At 32.2% G+C, this 20,611-nt stretch overlaps 1 protein-coding gene across 1 annotated transcript; it reads left to right on the top strand.

The window, feature by feature from the left end:
• Positions 1–106: 106 nt before the first annotated feature.
• On the top strand, positions 107–18,745 carry LOC132698066 (probable glutamine--tRNA ligase). The gene is made up of 9 exons (XM_060663918.1): positions 107–438; positions 497–1,028; positions 1,723–2,058; positions 2,111–2,298; positions 4,708–4,931; positions 4,984–5,295; positions 5,483–5,869; positions 18,317–18,506; positions 18,564–18,745. The coding sequence occupies exons 1-9, from the start codon at positions 322–324 to the stop codon at positions 18,609–18,611; spliced, it is 2,334 nt and encodes a 777-aa protein (XP_060519901.1). The 5' UTR covers positions 107–321; the 3' UTR covers positions 18,612–18,745.
• Positions 18,746–20,611: the final 1,866 nt, after the last annotated feature.

The raw sequence follows: 20,611 nt of genomic DNA, 5'->3' as shown, positions 1-20,611 counted from the left end.
GATGAAGGACATGGCAGATTAACTAACCCAGTGTTATGTTATTATGTTAGTAAAAGTTTTATACTGTTTTATCGCCTTTTTTTCATCCTGGTCAATATACACCTGTCAAAAGGTGTATATTTGTTATGATGTGGACGGTGTTAGAGGTTTAGGATAATGTATATTCTAAATAAATAAAGATAACAAAAATCGCTATAGAAGCGAATGATCAAAACATTTTCGTTCGAATGAAGAATTTAACTGTGCTTAGACCATCCTGACGTCAGATTTCTAACCTATAAAAGGTTCACAGTTGGTTCATATTTTTTTAAAGGTTTTAAAATGGCTGAGGAGGCAAACGTGTCGGAGTTTGTGAAGTTAGGTTTAAGTGAACAAAAAGCTCGAGAAACTACAAAAAATGCGGCTGTGACAAACACTCTGCTGGCAATTGTAAAAGAGGTATCTAATTCACTAAAATGATATAAAAGGTGAGTTAAGTTGATTAATATAATTTTAGGTGAGACAAGTGGCTCTATCAGATGGAACAGGAATTCTCCTTTATCATCTGGCAACAAGAATTAAACCTCAAATTCACCACCACCTTCCCCTTCTCATTAAATATGTCGTTTCAAAGAAATTGGACTCTACTATGCGTGTTGACAAAGCAATAGAGTTTGCCTTGAATAATATTAAGAGTTTGGACACAAATGATTTGGAAAAGTACTGCGGAGTGGGTGTGCTTGTTACGCCGGAAGAAATCGAGAAAGTGGTTGATAAACATATATCTGAAAATAAGAAAGAAATTCTAGAAAAAAGGTACAAATTCAATGTTGGACCCCTAATGCAAAAAATTAAAATTGAGTTGCCTTGGGCGGAAGGGAAAGCAGTTAAAAGTGAAGTCGACATTCAATTGTTGGACCTGCTGGGCCCAAAAACTGAAAGTGATTTCACACCTTTGCAAAAAAATGACAACAAAGGCTCAAAACCACAGAAAGGGAAGCAAGAGAAAGTAGTTAAAAGTATCATAGCAAAAAAAGAGGAAAATAATGGTATGATAGATAATAATTTTTGTTTCTTAAAATATTGGGTGGTCCAAATTATAGTGGAGAACCTTTAACAGTGTATGCAGCAGATAAAAGTTTAAAAAATTCATGTAATCAAATTTAGAACCTATTATTGCCACTTAAAAACAAATTTACACCATAGGTAAATTTTTTGTTTCACCAGTGGCTTTTGTGAGACAGGTTTAATTAATTTAAATTAAAAAAAAAAGTGGTATGCCAATTAGGTGCACATACAAACAAAAATTTTCTCGAAAACGATTTCTTTTAGGACAAAAACTGAAGACAACCCTCTCATTAACGCCACTGGACAAACAAAAACAAATTTATCTGTTCCATACATTTTTTTTGTTGCAAAAATACCTCCAAAGTTTGAAAGTAAAATCTAGAAGAAATTTTTTAAATAAATGAAATGCAATTTTTTTGAAGCATTTTAGGGCATAAGGTTATCTGAACTATTTTATTTATTTTTACCAATAAATAATAAACAATAAAGCCATCTTTAAAGTTTCTCCATTATAATTCGGACCACTCTATATAAGATAGATATAAGATAACCTTTTAATAAAAAAAATGTCTTTTTGCAGATAAACATGTTATTTTTGAAATATAAATGTCATTGTTGCACTCTGATTGGAATGTGTATACAGGTTGTCTGAAAAGTTAACTTTATAATTTTTAGGTTCTGAAAAACAAATTTTAAGCGTGTTTGATGTGATGAGAAAAATCAACTTTCATAGTCCTGGTGAGAATTTTAAAACTGATGGTTATGTGGTCACAGACAATACAGAGAAGCTTTTAAAGGAACATTTAAAGGTTACTGGAGGAAAAGTAAGGACCAGATTTCCACCAGAACCCAATGGAATTTTACACATTGGGCATGCAAAAGCCATTAATATAAATTTTGGCTATGCAGCGGCCAATGAAGGTTTATGCTTCTTAAGGTATGATGATACAAATCCGGAAAAAGAAGAAGAAAAGTTCTTCACTGGCATCCTGGACATCGTCACATGGTTAGGTAAGTAGAAAATGTGTTTTGTTTTATGTAATTTTTAGTTTTTGCTTTTTAGGCTATAAGCCGTACAAAATAACCCATTCTTCAGATTATTTTGATCAGTTGTATATTTGGGCCGTGAAATTAATTGAGAAAGGTCAGGCGTATGTTTGTCACCAAACTGCAGACGAAATGAAAGGTTTCAATCCTATGCCTTCTCCATGGAGGGATCGCCCAATTGAGGAAAATTTACAGTTATTTGAGGTATTTTTTCTAGTTTTTAGCTCTGTCAAAGGAGCTCTTGCAAGCTTTTCATCTTTAGGTTCTGTTACAATTGCACATTTCAAATTTATTACCTGTTGATGATGATTGTTCTAAACTCAGTTTTCACAGAAAAAATTCATTAGGCAAGAAGTTATTACATTTCAAGATATGTAATTACCTACGCCAATTTATCTGCTGTCAGGAAGATATTCTTGTGTAAGTGAGAATGGTCTTCAACTCACACACCTTCATATGTTAACTTTCTCTGTGCACTTAACTCCTTTTATTCCTGAAAATTTAATTCCATCTGGAGATATTTTGACAAAATACCTCGGCCACTTGAAAACTCAAGATTTTGAGATGCTCAACATGGCATCTGAGAGTTCTTTAATTTGACAATTTTCCGTTTAGATGTGGCATTTTTTCAGCAGTATTTTATCAAAATGTGTGCGACACGTATTATATCATCACATTAAAGTGAAAGGTGAAAGATAATAAAATAAAAACGTCTTAATAATTGCTTTATATTGTTTTAAAGTATTACAAATGTGTAGAATATAATGGTCTAGACTGTCTAGTAGATATTTTAAAAATTTTACTTCATTTTTGTGAAGAATATGTATATTTTTTATTATATTTAGCTCTATATCAAAATTATTTTACTAGGATTAACTAATATAAAATTAAATTTTAAGGAGAAGTTGAAGAAGCATTAAGAGGTACCATACGTGCAATATAGATTATTAAAAATAAATAAAAAAAAATATAAATTAAAACTATTTTTAATCAACTCATGGACTTTTAACTTGGCTGTTAGTACTTCCCCTGATGGTTCAATAGTGTTGTTTGTAACACTTTCACTTTCATGAATTTGAAAATGACTTCACCTTAAAAAGAAGAGGCAATTTTTAACATGCTAGCCCATCTTGTACTTACTTTTATTGACAACTACAGTAAGACACATCTTTGTGTTTTTTCTTGCAACAAACAAATCTTCTCTTTGCTTGAATGCAATTTTTACAAAAGGCATCTGCATAGTTTAAATATTTACGTATTAGTATTATGGTATTATTATGTAAAAAAAATAACACAAATATTTCGATCTCATACATTAATTTGCACTGTTTCTTTTAATTTGTAATACCACTTTAGATATTTTAATAAAATTTGGCTCACATCTATCAAGAGGCATTATTTAGGGTACCACATTTTTTTTAAAATATACCAGTGGTGGGCGTACGGAATTTCACCTGTCTATTTTGGCAGATATTGATCGTACGCCACTGATTTATTTTAAAATTAAAATTCTTACAATCTCCAATCTTTTTTTAAAGATTTTTTTTTCTATTATACAATGAACTCGCGTCTTTACTTAGATAGCTGCCCAGGTTTTTCCATATATCAACGAGTAAATTGGGCAATTTTTGCCAGTCGTTAAAATCGGACAAACACAAATACACCCACCCAAAGGCTCCCGGTGGGAATCGAACCCACAACCTCCGGCAAGTTCGAGTTGGCAGGTCAACGCCTTACCAACCGAGCCATCCTCGGTCCCTTAAAGAAATTTCATTTCTTTTTTTTTTTCAATCGATGTTCGGTTTTCGCTTAAAAAAATAAAAACCTGTTCTCTGCATGGTCAACAATATTGTTAATGATCGCATGCAGAGAAATTAATTTTTGTTTTTATGTGAAGACCGTGCGGCGGACTAAAAAAAAAAATAGATCAAATATGCTGATAAGTAAATGCAAATCTCTTTATCTTTTTAAGGATGTCAGTGACGTGCCTGGTTAAATCGAGAACTATTTTTTTGTGAAAATTAAAATATCTATCTAAAACAAAATATCTAGTTTTTAGTTACCAACTCCAAAAAAAAAAAGTTAGAAGACTTTTTTTTATGTCACGTTTAAATGAAATAACATAACACCGTAAAAACAAGATAACTAATAAAAGATTCTTATTAAAAAAACTACTTAATATTAATAATTTTTAACAAAATTATCTGTTAATAAATTAATAAAAATGGAAACTAGATGAGTTGTCGAAAGTGTCCTCCACCTTGAAGGATACAGGCTTCAGCTCGTTTCCTCATATTGCACTCTGTGAAGTATACCCCAGTGTTTCTTATTAAATTGCAGGAAGTTTTTATACTATCCTTAAGCTCTTCTATAGTGTTAACTTTTTAGATGCCCCCATAAGAAAAAGTCCAAACTATTTAAATCTGGGGACCGAGGGGGCCATGGTTGAGTCCGCCGTGTTCTACCTAAAATTTCTCAAAAGTTTAGATCTTCAGGATATATGTTCATGTGAAGTTTTCATTTTAAAATGGAGCCAAAAATCGAGCTCTTAATTATTGACATTCAATTAGAAAACACCATGTATATTAAATTGAAGTTGATTTTTCGAAGTAGGATATGAAGAATGGGAAAGTAGACGAGGGCGCCGCTACTCTAAGAATGAAAATAACTTTGGAAGAAGGTAAACTGGACCCCGTCGCATATAGGGTGCGTTTCACTCCCCATCATCGAACCGGAGATAAATGGTGTATTTACCCAACCTATGATTATACTCATTGCCTGTGTGATAGTATCGAACATATAACTCACTCTTTGTGCACGAAGGAGTTTCAATCCAGGTTAGTCGAAAACCAACCGTGAAGGACGTTTGTTGCATCTAAAGAATTTTAGGCGATCAAGTTATTATTGGTTGTGTAACACGCTTGATATTTATTGTCCGGTACAGTGGGAGTACGGCCGTTTGAACATGAATTATACGGTGGTCTCTAAAAGGAAAATAGGTAAACTAATCGAAGTAGGGATCGTGAAGGACTGGGACGATCCGAGATTGTTTACTCTCACCGCTTTGAGGAGAAGGGGATTCCCGCCAGAGACTGTCAATAATTTTTGCGCTCAACTCGGAGTTACTGGAGCGCAGAGCTCTGTGGATCCTTCAATGCTGGAAGCTTTTGTACGAGACAGTCTCAATAACTCCGCGCCTCGGTAAGGCTATAGTAGGTACTGCGTCGCTACGGCCAGACAGGTTGGTGCATTTGAACTACTTCGTATGCTTGACATATACTTCCATGAATATCTCCTTATAATTCAAATGTACCCACCTGTCTGGCCCTAGTTACACAATGCCCGTCAATTTCGCGCAATTGTCGAAGCTTCAGATCAATTTTTTTAGAACAATGGTGGTCTTGGAACCACTCAAAGTCACGATCGAAAACTATCCCAACGAAGGGCCGGTACAAGTCTCCATTCCCAATTTTCCAAATAAACCGGATTTGGGCCAGCACAGTATAACTTTTGATAAGGTTATATACATTGATAGGAGCGATTTTCAGGAAATCGGGGAGAAAGGGTACCGCCGCCTGACCAAGACACAACCGGTTGGCTTAAGGCACGCCGGGTATATTTTAGAAGTTGCAAGTGTTGAAAAAAATGCAGCCGGCCATGTCGTACAATTGTTCTGCAAGTGCGTCGATGTAGATAAGGCGTCGACCAAGCCAAAGGCTTTCGTTCATTGGGTTGCCGAGCCGCTAGAAATTGAAGTGAGGTTATATTCTTCTTTGTAAGTTGATTTAAATAGGCAGTTGAATAGAGCTGATCAATATGGTCGCCAGAGGACAAGGAAGGAAGGGGCACATTATCCTAAATTAAAAAAAAAATATTGATAATATGTTAAGGATAATAAAACGACTTTAATGCGTCGGTTTTAACGAAAAATTTGCTGATCGCTTAAATTTCGCCAAACGCAGATTTCTTAATTTTTTAATTTTTCGACTAGCAAACCTTCACTACCATTTTCTTGCAGTACAAATTCTTTGATTTAAATACTAATTCAGAGCTTTTAAAAACAACGTCTCGTCCAACACATTACCATGTCCATGTCTATCTGCGCCTGGGTCATAAACTAGCATTAAAACAAGTTTAATATTAGTTATTTGAGAAATACGTCAAAATTTGGATAAGAGGTTCACATTCGAGTGCGACAGTGCTTTTAACAAAATCACTAACATTAAAAAGTTCTACCCTAGTTATTTGACAAGTCATAGTTTCGTTATTGAGTCATTTGCAGTGTAATGTTTTGTACTGATTTACTTTATCAGCTACAAAAACAGTTGGATCTAGATTGGACCGCATTATAAGAAATTGCATTAAAAAAAAAAACAAAAAGTAACTTAAACAATAGTCCTCTAAAAAAGTATTGATCGATCAGTTGTCGACATGGGCATGCGCTTAAGCGGTTTAACCTAGGCGCGGCGAGTTTCGCTCCGACAATATTAATAATAATTTATTGTTATTGTTAAAACATTAACCATCAATAAATACATTATATTATTATTAACAATTAGAGCACACATTATCAAAAGTGAACAGTTACCAACAATAATTTTTTGGGCGAACTATAGTATAATTTTATTTCTGTCCGTAAAACTTGTATTTTTAAAAACGATTTTTATTCAATACGAGCGTTTACAGGCAGCGTTACGACAAGAAGCGACTTAAGAGACTGACTAAGCACATGCACAATACTTGTATTTATAGTATATAAAAGCTGAATAAGCTTATCCTTATCGAATGCGTTCTTATTATTATATGGGTCATCATAAATAGATATATAACTCCTCCCTCCTCAAGTCTGAGAAAATCGGGGTTGATTTTCGAGGGTTCTCAGTTCTATATCTACTTTTACATTTTGTTGTCTTTTCTTATAGTAACAATATACCCAAATTATTATACCTATGATTATAATAACAATTATTAATATTAAAGTAATTGGAACACCTAATTTTACAAAGTCCAAACGTTTTAGTGGGTAGGTTGCTAGATTTTGGGCATTTACTATATCCTCCTTTATATTTTTGAGATTAATTTCTCTTAATTGCAAAGGTTCGACATTTTGAACCAATTTCTCATCAATGGTTATTGATGGAAGTTTTAGTCTTAAATTAATTATGTCTATTTTTTGAGAATCATAATTATTATCCTGAATTTCAACGTTACAGTTTAACGGGAGAATTAAAGAGGCTTTCTTTATTATTTCAATACTTTGTTGATTTGGGCATTGGAAATATGCTTTTTCCTGTGAAGAGGGGATTACTAAAATTGAATTGTCTTTTAATTGAGGTTTCCAAGTATTTTACCTGTATCATTGGGCAATGGTTAGTTAAATTAATTGTTTGTGGAACGCATGGTTCATTTTTATTAAGTAAGCTTCGTGGGCATAACGATATTTCTTCAATTTTATAACAGTTTTCCTTTAGGTTGAAGAAATCATCCATGGATTTTAATAGATATGGGTTATTTATAACAGGTATATTATTATTTACAGGTATCGGGTAGATACGATAGAGAGTAAATGGTTTATTTAATATTAAAGGTATTGCCATATAGAATATAATAAGTTCATTCTTAATTACAACGTCTGTATGTATCACCTCATAATATTTAATAATATTATCAAAGGGAATTCGTGTTTTCGGGTCAAGTTTAGCGATGACGTTCTTAAGTTCTTTATACTTAAAAATGCTGTGATGCATTACGTTTATTTCTGCGAAGTTAATAGCAGTCTGTACGTTACTACGGATTTCATTAATAACGCGGAGATTGTTCTCTAAATTATCGAGTAAGATAATAAAATATGATGTCGTCGTTAGCGTCTGTGTCATTTTTGCTAAATAGTTAATCTGAGTTAGTATTTCTTGTTGATTATTTTTTATATTATTCAATTGGGAGTCTATGTCTTTTGTTAGTCGTTTAACAATCGTTTGAGTCGAGGATATATCTTGATGAAGAATTTCTTGATTTTCATGTAGTGTTTTAATATATTGATCATAACGTTTACCATCGTCTGCGTCTAAAGTACCAAATAAATACTTTTGAGCTTTTCCCCAGAAATTAAAGAGTCCTCTTTTTATTCTTTTATGTAAAGTAGTATAATGATTAATAAAAGTTTGAATAGATTCTGCTTGGTCTATAAGATCTAGAGTTCGGGTTATCAATAAGTGGCCTATAGGTGTATTTAAATTATTTAAAGTCGAATTAATACTTAAAAGCGTTGACTTTATTGCTTTTATACTATCTTGTAAATTAGTTAGATTAACATGATAGTAGACGTGATGGAAGTTCGTTATTATATAACTATCTCCTTCGTAGACTGGTAATAGAGGATTTTCTATTTCTTCTATTTTATATTGCGCACTCACAAGCATTGGCAGTAGGAGTACAGAAGCTTTCATTCTTATACCTGAAATTACAAACGTCTTTTAACATCTTTAGGGTGTCTTTGATTTTTAAATTCTATCAACTTATATTTAGGTTGTAGTTTTTGAGTTAGTTTTTGAGGTGTATTTATTAATTGATTTGTACCTTCGGGTATTTCAGGGTCATTTTCACGTTTTTCGTTTAGTTTAGCTAAGACATTCGCTTTCTTGGCATTAAGTTTCATATTTATTTTTTCATCAAGTTCGTCGAAAGTACGTGCGAGGTCATATATATAATCGGTTTGCAGTTGATTCAAGTTTTTCTCGAAATTTAGTTGGTAATTAAGATTTCCTTTTAGAATTTGGAAAGGAGTATATTCATAGGAAGAATGTATACTATTATTATAATTTAGAATTACAATATCCATTAGTTCTTGAATCGTTTTGGTACGGTGATCAGGGCAACAAGACTTTCCTTAATAGTTAAATGTAATCTTTCGACTGGTGAATTCGAGTTTGGGTTATATGGTGTAGTAAAGTGTAATTCTATTTTATATGTTTTACACAAATCCTCTAGTAATTTACTTTTAAATGTCTGCGCGTTGTCAGTTGTGATTTTACTTGGCGTACCATGGTGTGAAAAGAATTTGATTAGGTTTTGGCATATTTCGAGAGATGTCTCGTTGATAGGGTATGCCGCTGCAAATTTAGAAAAGTTGTCCAATATTGTAAGATATTTTTGTCCTGAGATTGAATATATATCCATATATATGTGTTCTAAAGGTTTAGATCCAATTGGCGTTGGTTTATAAATGACCTTGTAAGGATGTCTATCATATTTAGTTTTCTGGCATACTTCGCATAAATTAACAAAGTTAATTACGTCTCTTTCAAGACTTGGCCAATAATATTTTTGTTTGATATTTTTGATATTTTCCGTCATTCCTCGGTGAGATGTTTTTGTAGTATGATATCTGTTTACTATTTCTTTTTGTTCGTCCTGGTCGGTTACGTCTTCAAGCAAGGTGTTAGAGATAACTAATTTGAATGCATTATTTTTAAATGTTTCCTGGAAGGTTCTTATAATTACCGGTTCTAATTCTTTATTCCAAAAGTATAAGCAGTAAGTATCTGGTGGTAAGTTGTCTCGTAATAATATTTGAATTCTTTCCATTATTGGGTTTTCATTTATGTACATCATTATTCTCTTCTTAGTTTCAAATAGTTTTTCTATTTGAACGTGGGGTTGTTCTTTGTCAGTCCACTTAAATATAATTTGATTTTTAAACGTATTTATTGCTTTATTAACGTATGGTGCTCCTATGATTGGGTTTTCCATAGATGAATGTATAGTTTCCGTATCAGAGTTGCTTTTTTCGTTTTTCGTTACTTGCTCACTTATTGATGGTTGAGGGTTGTTTTCTTCGTCCGGTTGTGATATCTGATATTTTATTTTATTCGGAGGTTTTATTTGGATATCTGAAATTATGTTAATTTTGGGGTTCTTTACGATGTCGCTTTGATTTGGTAGCTGGCATACAAGAATTTCTATATTTTCATTTTTAAATATATAGTCGATCATTGCTTTTACTTTTTGCCAATCTAGTTGGTCTAAGCCGCAACCTATTTTAGGGATTGCTATCTTTACTATATAGTTTTCTTTAGCATGAGTTTTCATTTTATTTAGGGCTTTCCATAATGTGAAATAAGTAGGTTTTTTATTGGACTTTTCCTTAGTAATTAGGTAATAAATAAATCTATTATTTTTTTCATCAAATAGCGTAGCTATTCCTCCTGGTTTTGGATTTTGGTCTAGAAGATATTTTACATTTTTGAATTTATTTTTAAAGTCTACGGCGATGCCTTGTTCCATTCTAAGGTCAGCTGCAACACAATGTGCTAGCGAGTAGTTATTCTGTTCAAATAAATCACCTTTAACTTCCTTAATTATATTTGAATGTTCAATGGGTTTCCAATTGTCTTCGAATTTTTTAAATTGAGCAGATTCATTATCAGTCATTATTTTCTGTGGTTGTCCGAACAAATTTTCCTGTGATTCAAAAAAGTGTTTAATTTTTTCATGCCAAATGTATCGCTCATCTTTTCCTTAATTTTTTTCGCATACGGCGGACATGTGTGTTAATGGTGGTTTTAGTAGATCTACAGGGTGAATTTACCTTTTTTATATTGAACAATGTAGTCGAATTCCTGTAATTTTAATTTCCACCTGACTCATTTCGAGTTAGGTTCCTTAAGAGAGAAGAGCCATTGTAACGGCTTGTGATCCGTTATTATCGTAAATTTCCTACCAAACAGGTATGGTCTAAAATACTTAGTAGCCCACACGACAGCGAGAAGTTCTTTTTCTGTCGTAGAATAATGGCATTCTGCAGAGTTAAGTGTTCGGCTGGCGTATGCTATTGGTAGATCCGATCCGATAGGTCCTTGCGAAAGTATTGCACCAATTGCATAGTCCGAAGCATCCGTTGTTAAGACAAAAGTTTTATTAAAATCCGGGTATTGTAGTATGGGGTCATTGGTCAATATATTCTTACAATGATTAAAAGCTGAGACGAATGCTTTATCGTGGGTTATTTTAACGTTTTTCTTTAGGCAATGTGTCAATGGTTTTGTAATTTTTGCGAAGTCTTTAATGAACTTCCTATAGTATCCAACGAGGCCCAAAAATGATTTAATTTCTTTTGGAGTACTAGGGATTTTGAAATTCTTAATAGCCTCAATTTTCTTCGGGTTTGGTTTAACTCCATCCGGGGTTACTATATGTCCTAAGAATTCTACTGTCTTCTTTAAAAATTCTGATTTATCCAACTGTATCTTCATATGGAAGGACGAAAGTCGTTCAAAGACTAATTTTAATGAGTTTAGATGTTCCTGCAGACTAGTTGAAAATATTATTATATCATCCATGTATACAAGACATATTTTACCCAATAGTCCACGCAATATATTATCCATCGCACGCTGGAATGTAGATGGTGCGTTCTTCAGTCCGAAGGGCATACGTGTGTATTCATAGTGTCCGTGTTCTACGTTAAACGCTGTTTTCGGAATACTTTCAGGATCCATTTCTATTTGATGGAATCCGCTAGCAAGATCTATTGTTGTAAAATACTGGCATCTTCCTAGTTTATCAAGTATATCGGCGATATTCGGTATTGGATATTTATCGTCTATTGTTTTTTTCATTTAATTTCCTATAGTCTATCACGAGTCTCCATTTCCTATATCCGGATGCGTCTACCTTTTTGGGTACTATCCAGACTGGTGAGCTCCAGGGAGAACTTGATGGTCGAATTATTCCTCCTTGTAGCATTTCTTCTATCTGTCTATTCACTTCTTGTTTATGGATATACGGGTATCGATAGCTTTTCGCATGTACGGGAATTTCATCACTAGTTCTAATAATATGTTTAACTTGGTTTGTAAAGGTTAAAGTGTCTCCGGGTTTATGTAAAATTTGTTCAAATTTTTTAATAAGTCTAAAGAGCTGTTCCTTTTCTTCTAGATTTAGGTGTTCATGCCGTATTAAATTTTTTATATCGATTTTCCCAGTGATTTCTTTTTTTATTGTCGGGTTATTAAAGGCCGTTGTTTCGAAATTAAAGATTTCAAAATTATTAAGTTCGAAGGGTTCTAAGGGTAAGTTGTTATTAATACTACCTTCGAGGGCTATTGATTTTTCCGAATGATTATATATATCAATTGTATAAGTTTTATTTGTAATTGTTACAAGGGTTGGTTGTATTTCAATTTCGTTGTCACGATAATATGGCATTAACCATGTCGTATTATCAGGCAGATTAGTTTTAAGTGTTGCTTTTTGTATAGTTTTTGGGGGAATCTCTACTACATAGTCATCAAAATTTTGTCTATATTGGAAAGGAATTTCAATGTATTGGTTTTTTAACTTAGTATTTTTTAAGTCAATGTTTAGATTTAATTTACAAAGGTCTTTTATTCCTAAGATACCATCAAAATATTCGTGGAAGGGATATAAAATAAATTCAATGGGTTCGGTTATACCAAAACATGTAAAAAGTGGAATAGTTGCCTTATGTGTAGCTTTCTTTGAACCCGCGCAAGTTTGAAGAGTATTTACATAAGGTTTGATTAGTTCTGGAAAATAAGCTTCGGCTAACGAAGGTCTAAGAAGTGACGCATGGGAACCTGTATCTATAAGTAGTCGAATTTTATAATTAGGGATTTCAATATATGGTAACTGGTTTATTTGAAAACTATTTAAAGTTAGGCAGGGTTGGTTTCGTCCGAGGCCGTTAATTGAAAATTTTCAAATTGTTCGATTATATCATTTTCTTGTTCAAAGCATTCTTCTTCATCATAGTCGGGGTAATAGTTACTTTCATTAGAGTTAATCGAGTGTGTTTGTTTTTTCGTTAATTTCGTAATTATTGTTAGAGTTTTCTACGTGTGTTAATTCCTGAAATGTAAAGTTTGGTTTACCTGTTGATTGAAAATAATTTTGTTGTGGTCTCATTTGCGGAAACGATCTTTTAGGTTGTATGCTCACGCCTGACATAGGTTGGGGGTATTGATTTTTTGAATTTTGGGGATTAGTTTGATTAGAAGTTTGCGGTTGTTGCATCGGATGTTTAAAAAATTGGTTTTGAGGTTTAAAGAATTGATTTTGTAGCTTGAAAAATTGATTTTGAGGTTTAAAGAATTGATTTTGTGGCATTTGATGGGGATGTCCAAATGGTAAATTTTGCTGTCTAAAGGGTTGATTTGGCTGTCTAAAAGATTGATTTATCAGATTTAATGGTTTCTGCATATTATGTCGTGTAGACGTACTATTTTGGAGATAAGTATTTTTAAAATGTGTTTGACTTGTTAATATTTCATAATTATTAATAGTATCTATAGCTTCATCCAAATTCTGAGGATTGCGAACTATAAGTAACGTTCTCAATTCATTAGGAATGTTTGCTAAAAGATTTTGTGTAGCGGTTAATTCATTTTGAGAAATTAATATCGATCTAGCTTCAGCGTTTTCAATTTCTGAACATATTTTAGTATTAATTTTAGTGACTAAGGCTTTGAGTTTTTGAATGTAGTCTTGAATAGAATCATTTTTCCTCGATGAGAATATTAATTGTTGTTGAAGGTTAGTACGAGTGATCGGATCACTAAATTTCTGAATTAAAGCTGATTTTATCTCGGGCCAGGTTCTAAGGTCTGGTCGAGTTAAAAGAAAATCTTCGGCTGTACCTATAATTTTTGATTTTATTGCCAAGATAACATATTCCTGCTGTGATTGATCATTATTAAAATATCTTACATTAAAATTCTAAACGTGACGGCGTACCATCGAAGTTTTTTAATAGAGAAACAGTTGATCTCAAAGCGTCGGCCATATTGTTAATTTCACTAATAGTTAAATCTAAGCTAGTTTCTAAAGTATCCGTAAGAGTAGAATTATTTTCTTCACTTACACAATGCAACAAAGTAATACCAGAATATAATTCGTTTATTTGATTACTACGTGATTGATTATTTTCCGCACTATTTATTCTTCTAGGATAAGTAATATCGCTTAGCCTATTTTTAAATTTCCTAATGAAATATCATAAAATCTTTTACAAATTCTTAACTAACAGGAGTCACAACTATAAGGAACAGTTTAGTAAACGCACTTACAATTATATGTTCCTAGTCTCGTTCCTGTATCAAATGGTCACGTCCAGTTGAGAAGCTGCACTGTCCCAAGAACGATGCCGTTTGTAGTGGACGCTGGCTCAGGCTAGTTCGTCCTACTGGCTATCGAAATGGTGTACCAATGATCGATGTTGCCAGGAGCCCCAAGTGCCCCGTGTAACGATGATGTTCTGAAATCCTTTTCTTAACTGTTGAAACAGAAGTGTGTCACGATCCCTTTCGCGATGCACTGATGATCCAAACTGGCGTTTCAGCACACTAATTGCGAAGAAACTTTCGAGAAGTACAATGCACTGACAATCCAAAAACGGTAATCCAGCGCACTAATATCGAGTAAATTTTCGAAAACACACCGAAAAGTATCCTACTGACTGCGCCAATTTTATTTCTGTCCGTAAAACTTGTATTTTTAAAAACGATTTTTATTCAATACGAGCGTTTACAGGCAGCGTTACGACAAGAAGCGACTTAAGAGACTGACTAAGCACATGCACAATACTTGTATTTATAGTATATAAAAGCTGAATAAGCTTATCCTTGTCGAATGCGTTCTTATTATTATATGGGTCATCATAAATAGATATATAACTGTATCTTAGAGTACTCTGTTGTTTGCCCAGTAAATACAAAAGTTATACTATAGAGCTTTTATTAATATTTTTTGGTTTATTCCATATAAACTAAATCAAAACCTCCTAGGATAATCCAATCAGTTAACTCTTTTTTTACTCTATTATATGATTTAACCCATAGTACAGGATGCAGAACATTGAACACTTTTGGTCCAGTACAGTATACAGACAGGGTGTTTTCTAATCGAATGTCAGTAATTCAGGGGGCTATTTTTGGGTCCATTTTAATAAGAAAACTTCATATAAACATATGTTCTAAACGTCTTAACTTTTGGGATACAGGGTGGTAAAGTTTTCAAAAATAAAATATATTTTTTGAATATATATATAATACGATTTTAGATATTTTAATGAAATTTGGAACACATGTCCTATGCATCAAGAGGCATTATTTAATGTACCACATTTTTTTGAAAAAACACCAGTGGCGGGCGTACAAAATTTCGCCTATCTATTTTGGGAGACATTGATGGTACACCACTGATCTTTCTTAAAATAAAAATTATTCTTACAATCTCCAATCATTTTTAAGAAATTTAATTTCATGTTTTTTTTTTCAATCCGATGTACGGTTTTCGCTTAAAAAAAATAAAAGCCTCTTCTCTGCATGGCCACAACAATATCGTTAATATGACAGCATGCAGAGAAATTAGTTTTTGTTTTTAAGTGAAAACCATCCGACAGACTAAAAAAAAAAAGAAATCAAATCCGCTCATAAAAGAATGCAAAAGTCGATATTATTTTTTTAAGGAAATCATTGGCGTACCTCTGATTATGCCACGACACTGGGGAAGAACTATTTTTTGTGAAAAATAAAATATGTATCAAAAAACAAAATATTTAATGTTTAGTTACCAACTAGTGTCCTTCAGAAAAAAATATTAGAAGACTGTTTTTACGTTTTTCAGTTTTAATGACATAACATAACATCCTAATAACAAGATAAATAATAAAATATTCTTATTTAAATTTATTTTATTTATTTAGTTTTACATACTTCGTATTGATTCTTCGATTTTTATCGATCGACAGACAATTGCTTAAGTAAAAATCAATAATAATTCTGTCATATGAGTTTTTTTATTTTTTTAAGCGAAATCCGTTCATCGGATTGAAAAAAAAATCAAGAAATTATATTTCTTTAGAAATGATTGGAGATTGTGAAGAATATTTTTTAGTTTCGTATGCCCGCCACTGGTGTATTTTAAAAACATTATGGTACATAAAATAATGCCTCTTGATACATAGTACATGTGTGCAAATTTCATGAAAATATTTAAAATGGTATTACAGATGCTAAAAAAAATATATTGAATTTCGGAAAAATTCTCAAAAGTTAAGACTTTTAGTTCATATGTTCATATGAAGTTTTTTTTTAAATGGGTTTAAAATTCGCCCACTTAATTATTGATATCCAATTAGAAAACACCCTATATATGTTTCTGGCAAGCTACATGTTTGAGGTTCTGTACATCATGCTGGACAGCAGACCTTGTCTTAATAACATGATTTATTTTGGTTTTATAAAAGTTGGTTTTTAACATAAATCTTATCACTGATTTGATATAAAAGTAAGCAGATTGCTCTCCTTGAAGAGTAAGTTAGTCGGGTATCGCTTTTTAAAAGAAATACATGGTTTTTACAACCCATTTTGGAGCCACCTTCAACCCCAGCACATGACTGGCCTAGGCGCATGAAAAGAACAGTATGACTCTAAAACTGGAAAGTTTCGAGACCCATTTTTTTTCGTGAATGGCTCCCTCAACTAATAATAATAGACATAGCAAAAAAAATTTAGTTTTAGTTTAGTTTAGTTTATTTAGTTCCTAGAGGAGAACGAAATATTAAGTAAAAATCAATATGGAGTCTGGCAAGGTGAGTCTACAGAAAATACAATAGCCATTTTAATTTCACAAATTTACAGCTCACTGGAAGACAATAAAAAAGTTTTTGCAATTTTTCTCCATCTTTCCAAATCCTTTTACACAGTTGATCATAAACTGTTGTTGGATGTCTTGCGGGACTCTGGCGTACGCGGAATCCTTGGAAGCTATTTAAAAGTTGTCTTACGGAATGAATACAGAAAACAAAAATTAATAATACTTACATTTTATAAAAAAAATCCTGTAGTGTCCCCAAGGGATCCATTTTATATAATATTATTCATTCTTTACATAAATAATTGGTACCATGTAAACACGCCAGGGACCATTCTTGGTTCTGCTGGCGACCAAGTTTTCCTATACAAATATGATTCTTGGGATGATCTTAAAATCAAACTGGAAAATGGGTCCAGTAAACATTTGAGTTGGTTTAAACAGATGTCACTTACAGTGAATTAAAAATAAAAGTTTAGATATACAAACAATAAACAATGAACACCATTCAATAAAGTCGACAGAGAAAACAAAGTACTTAGGAATAACAATGGATACACATTTGCAAACAATAGTGAACAATCTAACGCCACTGATTTACAAATTCAAATATTTGAGAACCATTTTAAATAAACATCAAACACTTTATTATGCATTAGTGCTGTCACGTTTACAATATGGTATTTTGGGATGAGGAGGAATACTGGATGTACATCTTAAAAAATTGAAAATTATTCAAAAATATTTCCTAAAAATAGTTTTCCAAAAAACTAGAAATTATTTTTTAGGCAGTCGAAACGTTTTACGGTAAGGCAGTTATTTTTTAAAACGGTTTTAAATATTTTCAAAAACAAACGAACTACAAAATTCTTCTTACAATATAAGAAATAGAGAAAACGGAAATGTGATAACAAATAGGCCAAAGATCTTACACATTTTTGCAGGCCCATTTTTATAATTTCCTAGATGATTTAAGGCAGAGATTCATAATTTTAACATCTGTAGGTGCTTTTAAGAAACATCACAAAAAGTTTATCTATCTGTACCCTTGAAGCAATAAACAACTTAATAAATATAAATGCACAAAGAACAAAAAGTATATATACAATAATAAATAACAAAAAAAGAGGAAAATGTCTAAAATAATAAGACTTAATGTTATGTAGGTCAGACTGTATTTTATATAAATTATTTAGCAATTCCTTTAAAATCTGTTAACGTCACTTTCTGCAATATGTGGCAGGGTAAATTCTGCACAACTTGAAGGTTTTACGGAGAATATTTACTTGTTTATTTTGTGAATATCGAAAATGAGATGAATTATTTTTAATTTAAATTTTTCGTTGTTTACAGAATAAGCATATTATTAGCTTTATTATTAGTATTATTATGAATATAAAAAATTATGCTTTAAAAAAAGAGTTGAAGGAGCTCCAAGAAAAGTGAATTAGGGCCAAAAAAAAAGATTATTTCATTTCAAATTAAGTTCTTTAATTCCAAATTCGCAAAATTGGTTTCCACTTTGTCCTCTGCGTGACATTGAACAGCCCATGACGAAGTTATCGTACAGTTGGTTAATTAGTTAAAAAAATTCACGTTTGTACTTTAGGTTTATACATAAAAATCCGGAGAATTCCAGCGAAGTACCGGGTGGTTTCTTGTCAGATTGCAACCGCGATTCTCTGAAAATTGTAAAAAGTTTAGCGGATAAAACATTATCCAGCGCGAAGATTTACGATAGATTTCAGTTCGAGAGAATCGGTTTCTTCGCGGTAGACCAAGATTCGACCGAGAAGACGGCAAGTTTTTTTTATTTCCGATAACATTTATTTAACAATTTGTGCGATTTCTTTTAGATTGTGTTCAATAGAACGGTGGGACTAAAGGAAGACACGGGAAAGTAACCTAGTCCTTGTAAACCTAAGTAAGAATAAATAATTTATTTTCTTCATGACAATGTTTATTTTAATGTCACAACAAACATACTCCGAAAACTGACACTTACCTAGTGACGTGTCGTATTTCTCCTATTTATAATTTTAAGATTCCAGAAAAATAATTGGACAGGCTCCTTCATTACCAAAGAGTTTGCAATGAATAAACGAAATAATTTTTTAAATTTTTTGAATAGGCATTTAATATTTCCTACAAACAATGCTAAATGTAACTAAAAAGTTACTAGATGGACGGTATAAAAAAGCTATTTATCAGAACATTTATTATTTTACATATATACATAGATTGTTTTCTAATTGATTGTCAATAATTGAGGGGCTATTTTTGAGTCCATTTTAAAAAGAAACTTCATATAAACATATGCCCTAAACGTCTTAACTTTTGAGATACAGGGTGCTAAATTTTTCAAAAATAAAATTTTGTTTTTAATTTGTTATATCACGTTAGATATTTTAATTAAACTTGGCACACAAGTACTATGTATAAGGAGCCATTATTTAGTATACCACCATTTTTTGAAAATACACCAGTGGCGGGCGTACGGAATTTCGCCTGTCTATTTTGGCGGACACTGATGGTACGCCAGTGATTTCTCATAAAATTAAACTTATTCTTACAATCTCCAATCTTATTTAGAGAAATTTAATTTCTTGATTTTTTCAATCGGATGTACGGTTTTTGCTTAACAGATAAAAACCTCTTCTCTGCATGGTCATAACAAGATCGTTAATATGACGGACTAAAAAAAAATTGATCAAATCTGCTCATAAATGAGTGCAAATGCTTTTTTTTTAAGAAATCAGTGGCGTGCCACTTACTGTCTATGAACAAATAATATTTTGGTTATTTAGATCGCCACTGCACTGGATAAATCGAGATTTTTTTTGTGAAAAATAAAATATCTATCTAAAACAAAATATCTACTTTTTAGTTACTAACTTCAGAAAAAAAAAATAGACGACTGTTTTTTTACTTTTTACGTTTACATGAAATAACATAACAGTAGATCTTATTACATGGTAGGACATCCCCACTCCTCTAGCTCCTCCCCCTTTACCCCTTGAAACTGTCCTCCATTGGATAAGCAAGCACCAATGGGGTTTAATTAATCTCCCTCCTCTAGTTTGTGTTGGCGGCGAAGCCGATCAGAGCCCAGATGTTTTCCCACCCGTAAGAAAAGCAATGGCGTCAATGAGACTTGGCATGATCATATTGTTCGCGTCACCATCTGCACTCTCTAGCGGTTCGAATGTAAACTAGTGTCCCCTCTTGGAATAAGATTTTCTTTAATAAGGTCACCCACCTAGTGAATATTGACCAAAACATTTATTTTAAAAACATAAAGTTCTGCGAATGTTACCCTCGCGGGTACAAACTGTACTTTTTACTATTGCACACAAGGACAGGGGAAATGAACACGAAAAGTGTTGGATTTCTTTTTTCGGAACTGGAAGCTGCCTGACAACACCAATAATATCTGCAAAGCAAAAATATGGTTACAATTTTCATTAATAAAATAAGATATTAGAAACCATATACATTTTTTTAATTTACTAAGCCATCTACCGTGCGTTAACTACATGCATATTACCGCATGCTTCTGTTTTAAGGTATCGTGAAATATTTGACTATTTATCTGGGAAAAGTTCATATTTCGAAAATATTATGTGTATGTGGCCGTGGTGGGTTTTCTTTGCTATTTTAATTTTATTTGTATTATTTAATATTTACAAAATTAATTTATCTATCTTATTGATGATTTTGGTTTTCTTTGCTATTTTATTATTTGTTTTTATTATTTAATATTTTCAAAATTAATTTATCTATCTTATTGATGATTTTAAGATATCGCAGTCAACTTTACTATTTCATCAATTTCTTTTATTTATTGCTGATCCTTGAGGATAGTGTACATACTTTTTTTTTCGTAACTTATCTGTATCTACCC

Source organism: Cylas formicarius, unplaced genomic scaffold, assembly GCF_029955315.1.
Source record: "Cylas formicarius isolate icCylForm1 unplaced genomic scaffold, icCylForm1.1 PGA_scaffold_2__14_contigs__length_35257938, whole genome shotgun sequence".
NCBI lineage: Eukaryota > Metazoa > Arthropoda > Insecta > Coleoptera > Brentidae > Cylas > Cylas formicarius.
This window is presented reverse-complemented; position numbering and strand designations above follow the sequence as displayed.

Coding starts and splice junctions, on each gene's coding strand:
- LOC132698066 (XM_060663918.1), top strand. CDS start 322: ATGGCTGAGGAGGCAAACGTGTCGGAGTTTGTGAAGTTAGGTTTAAGT. Junction 5,870..18,316: donor GTGAGGTTATATTCTTCTTT/GTAAGTTGATTT, acceptor TTTGTACTTTAG/GTTTATACATAAAAATCCGG. Junction 18,507..18,563: donor AAGATTCGACCGAGAAGACG/GCAAGTTTTTTT, acceptor GATTTCTTTTAG/ATTGTGTTCAATAGAACGGT.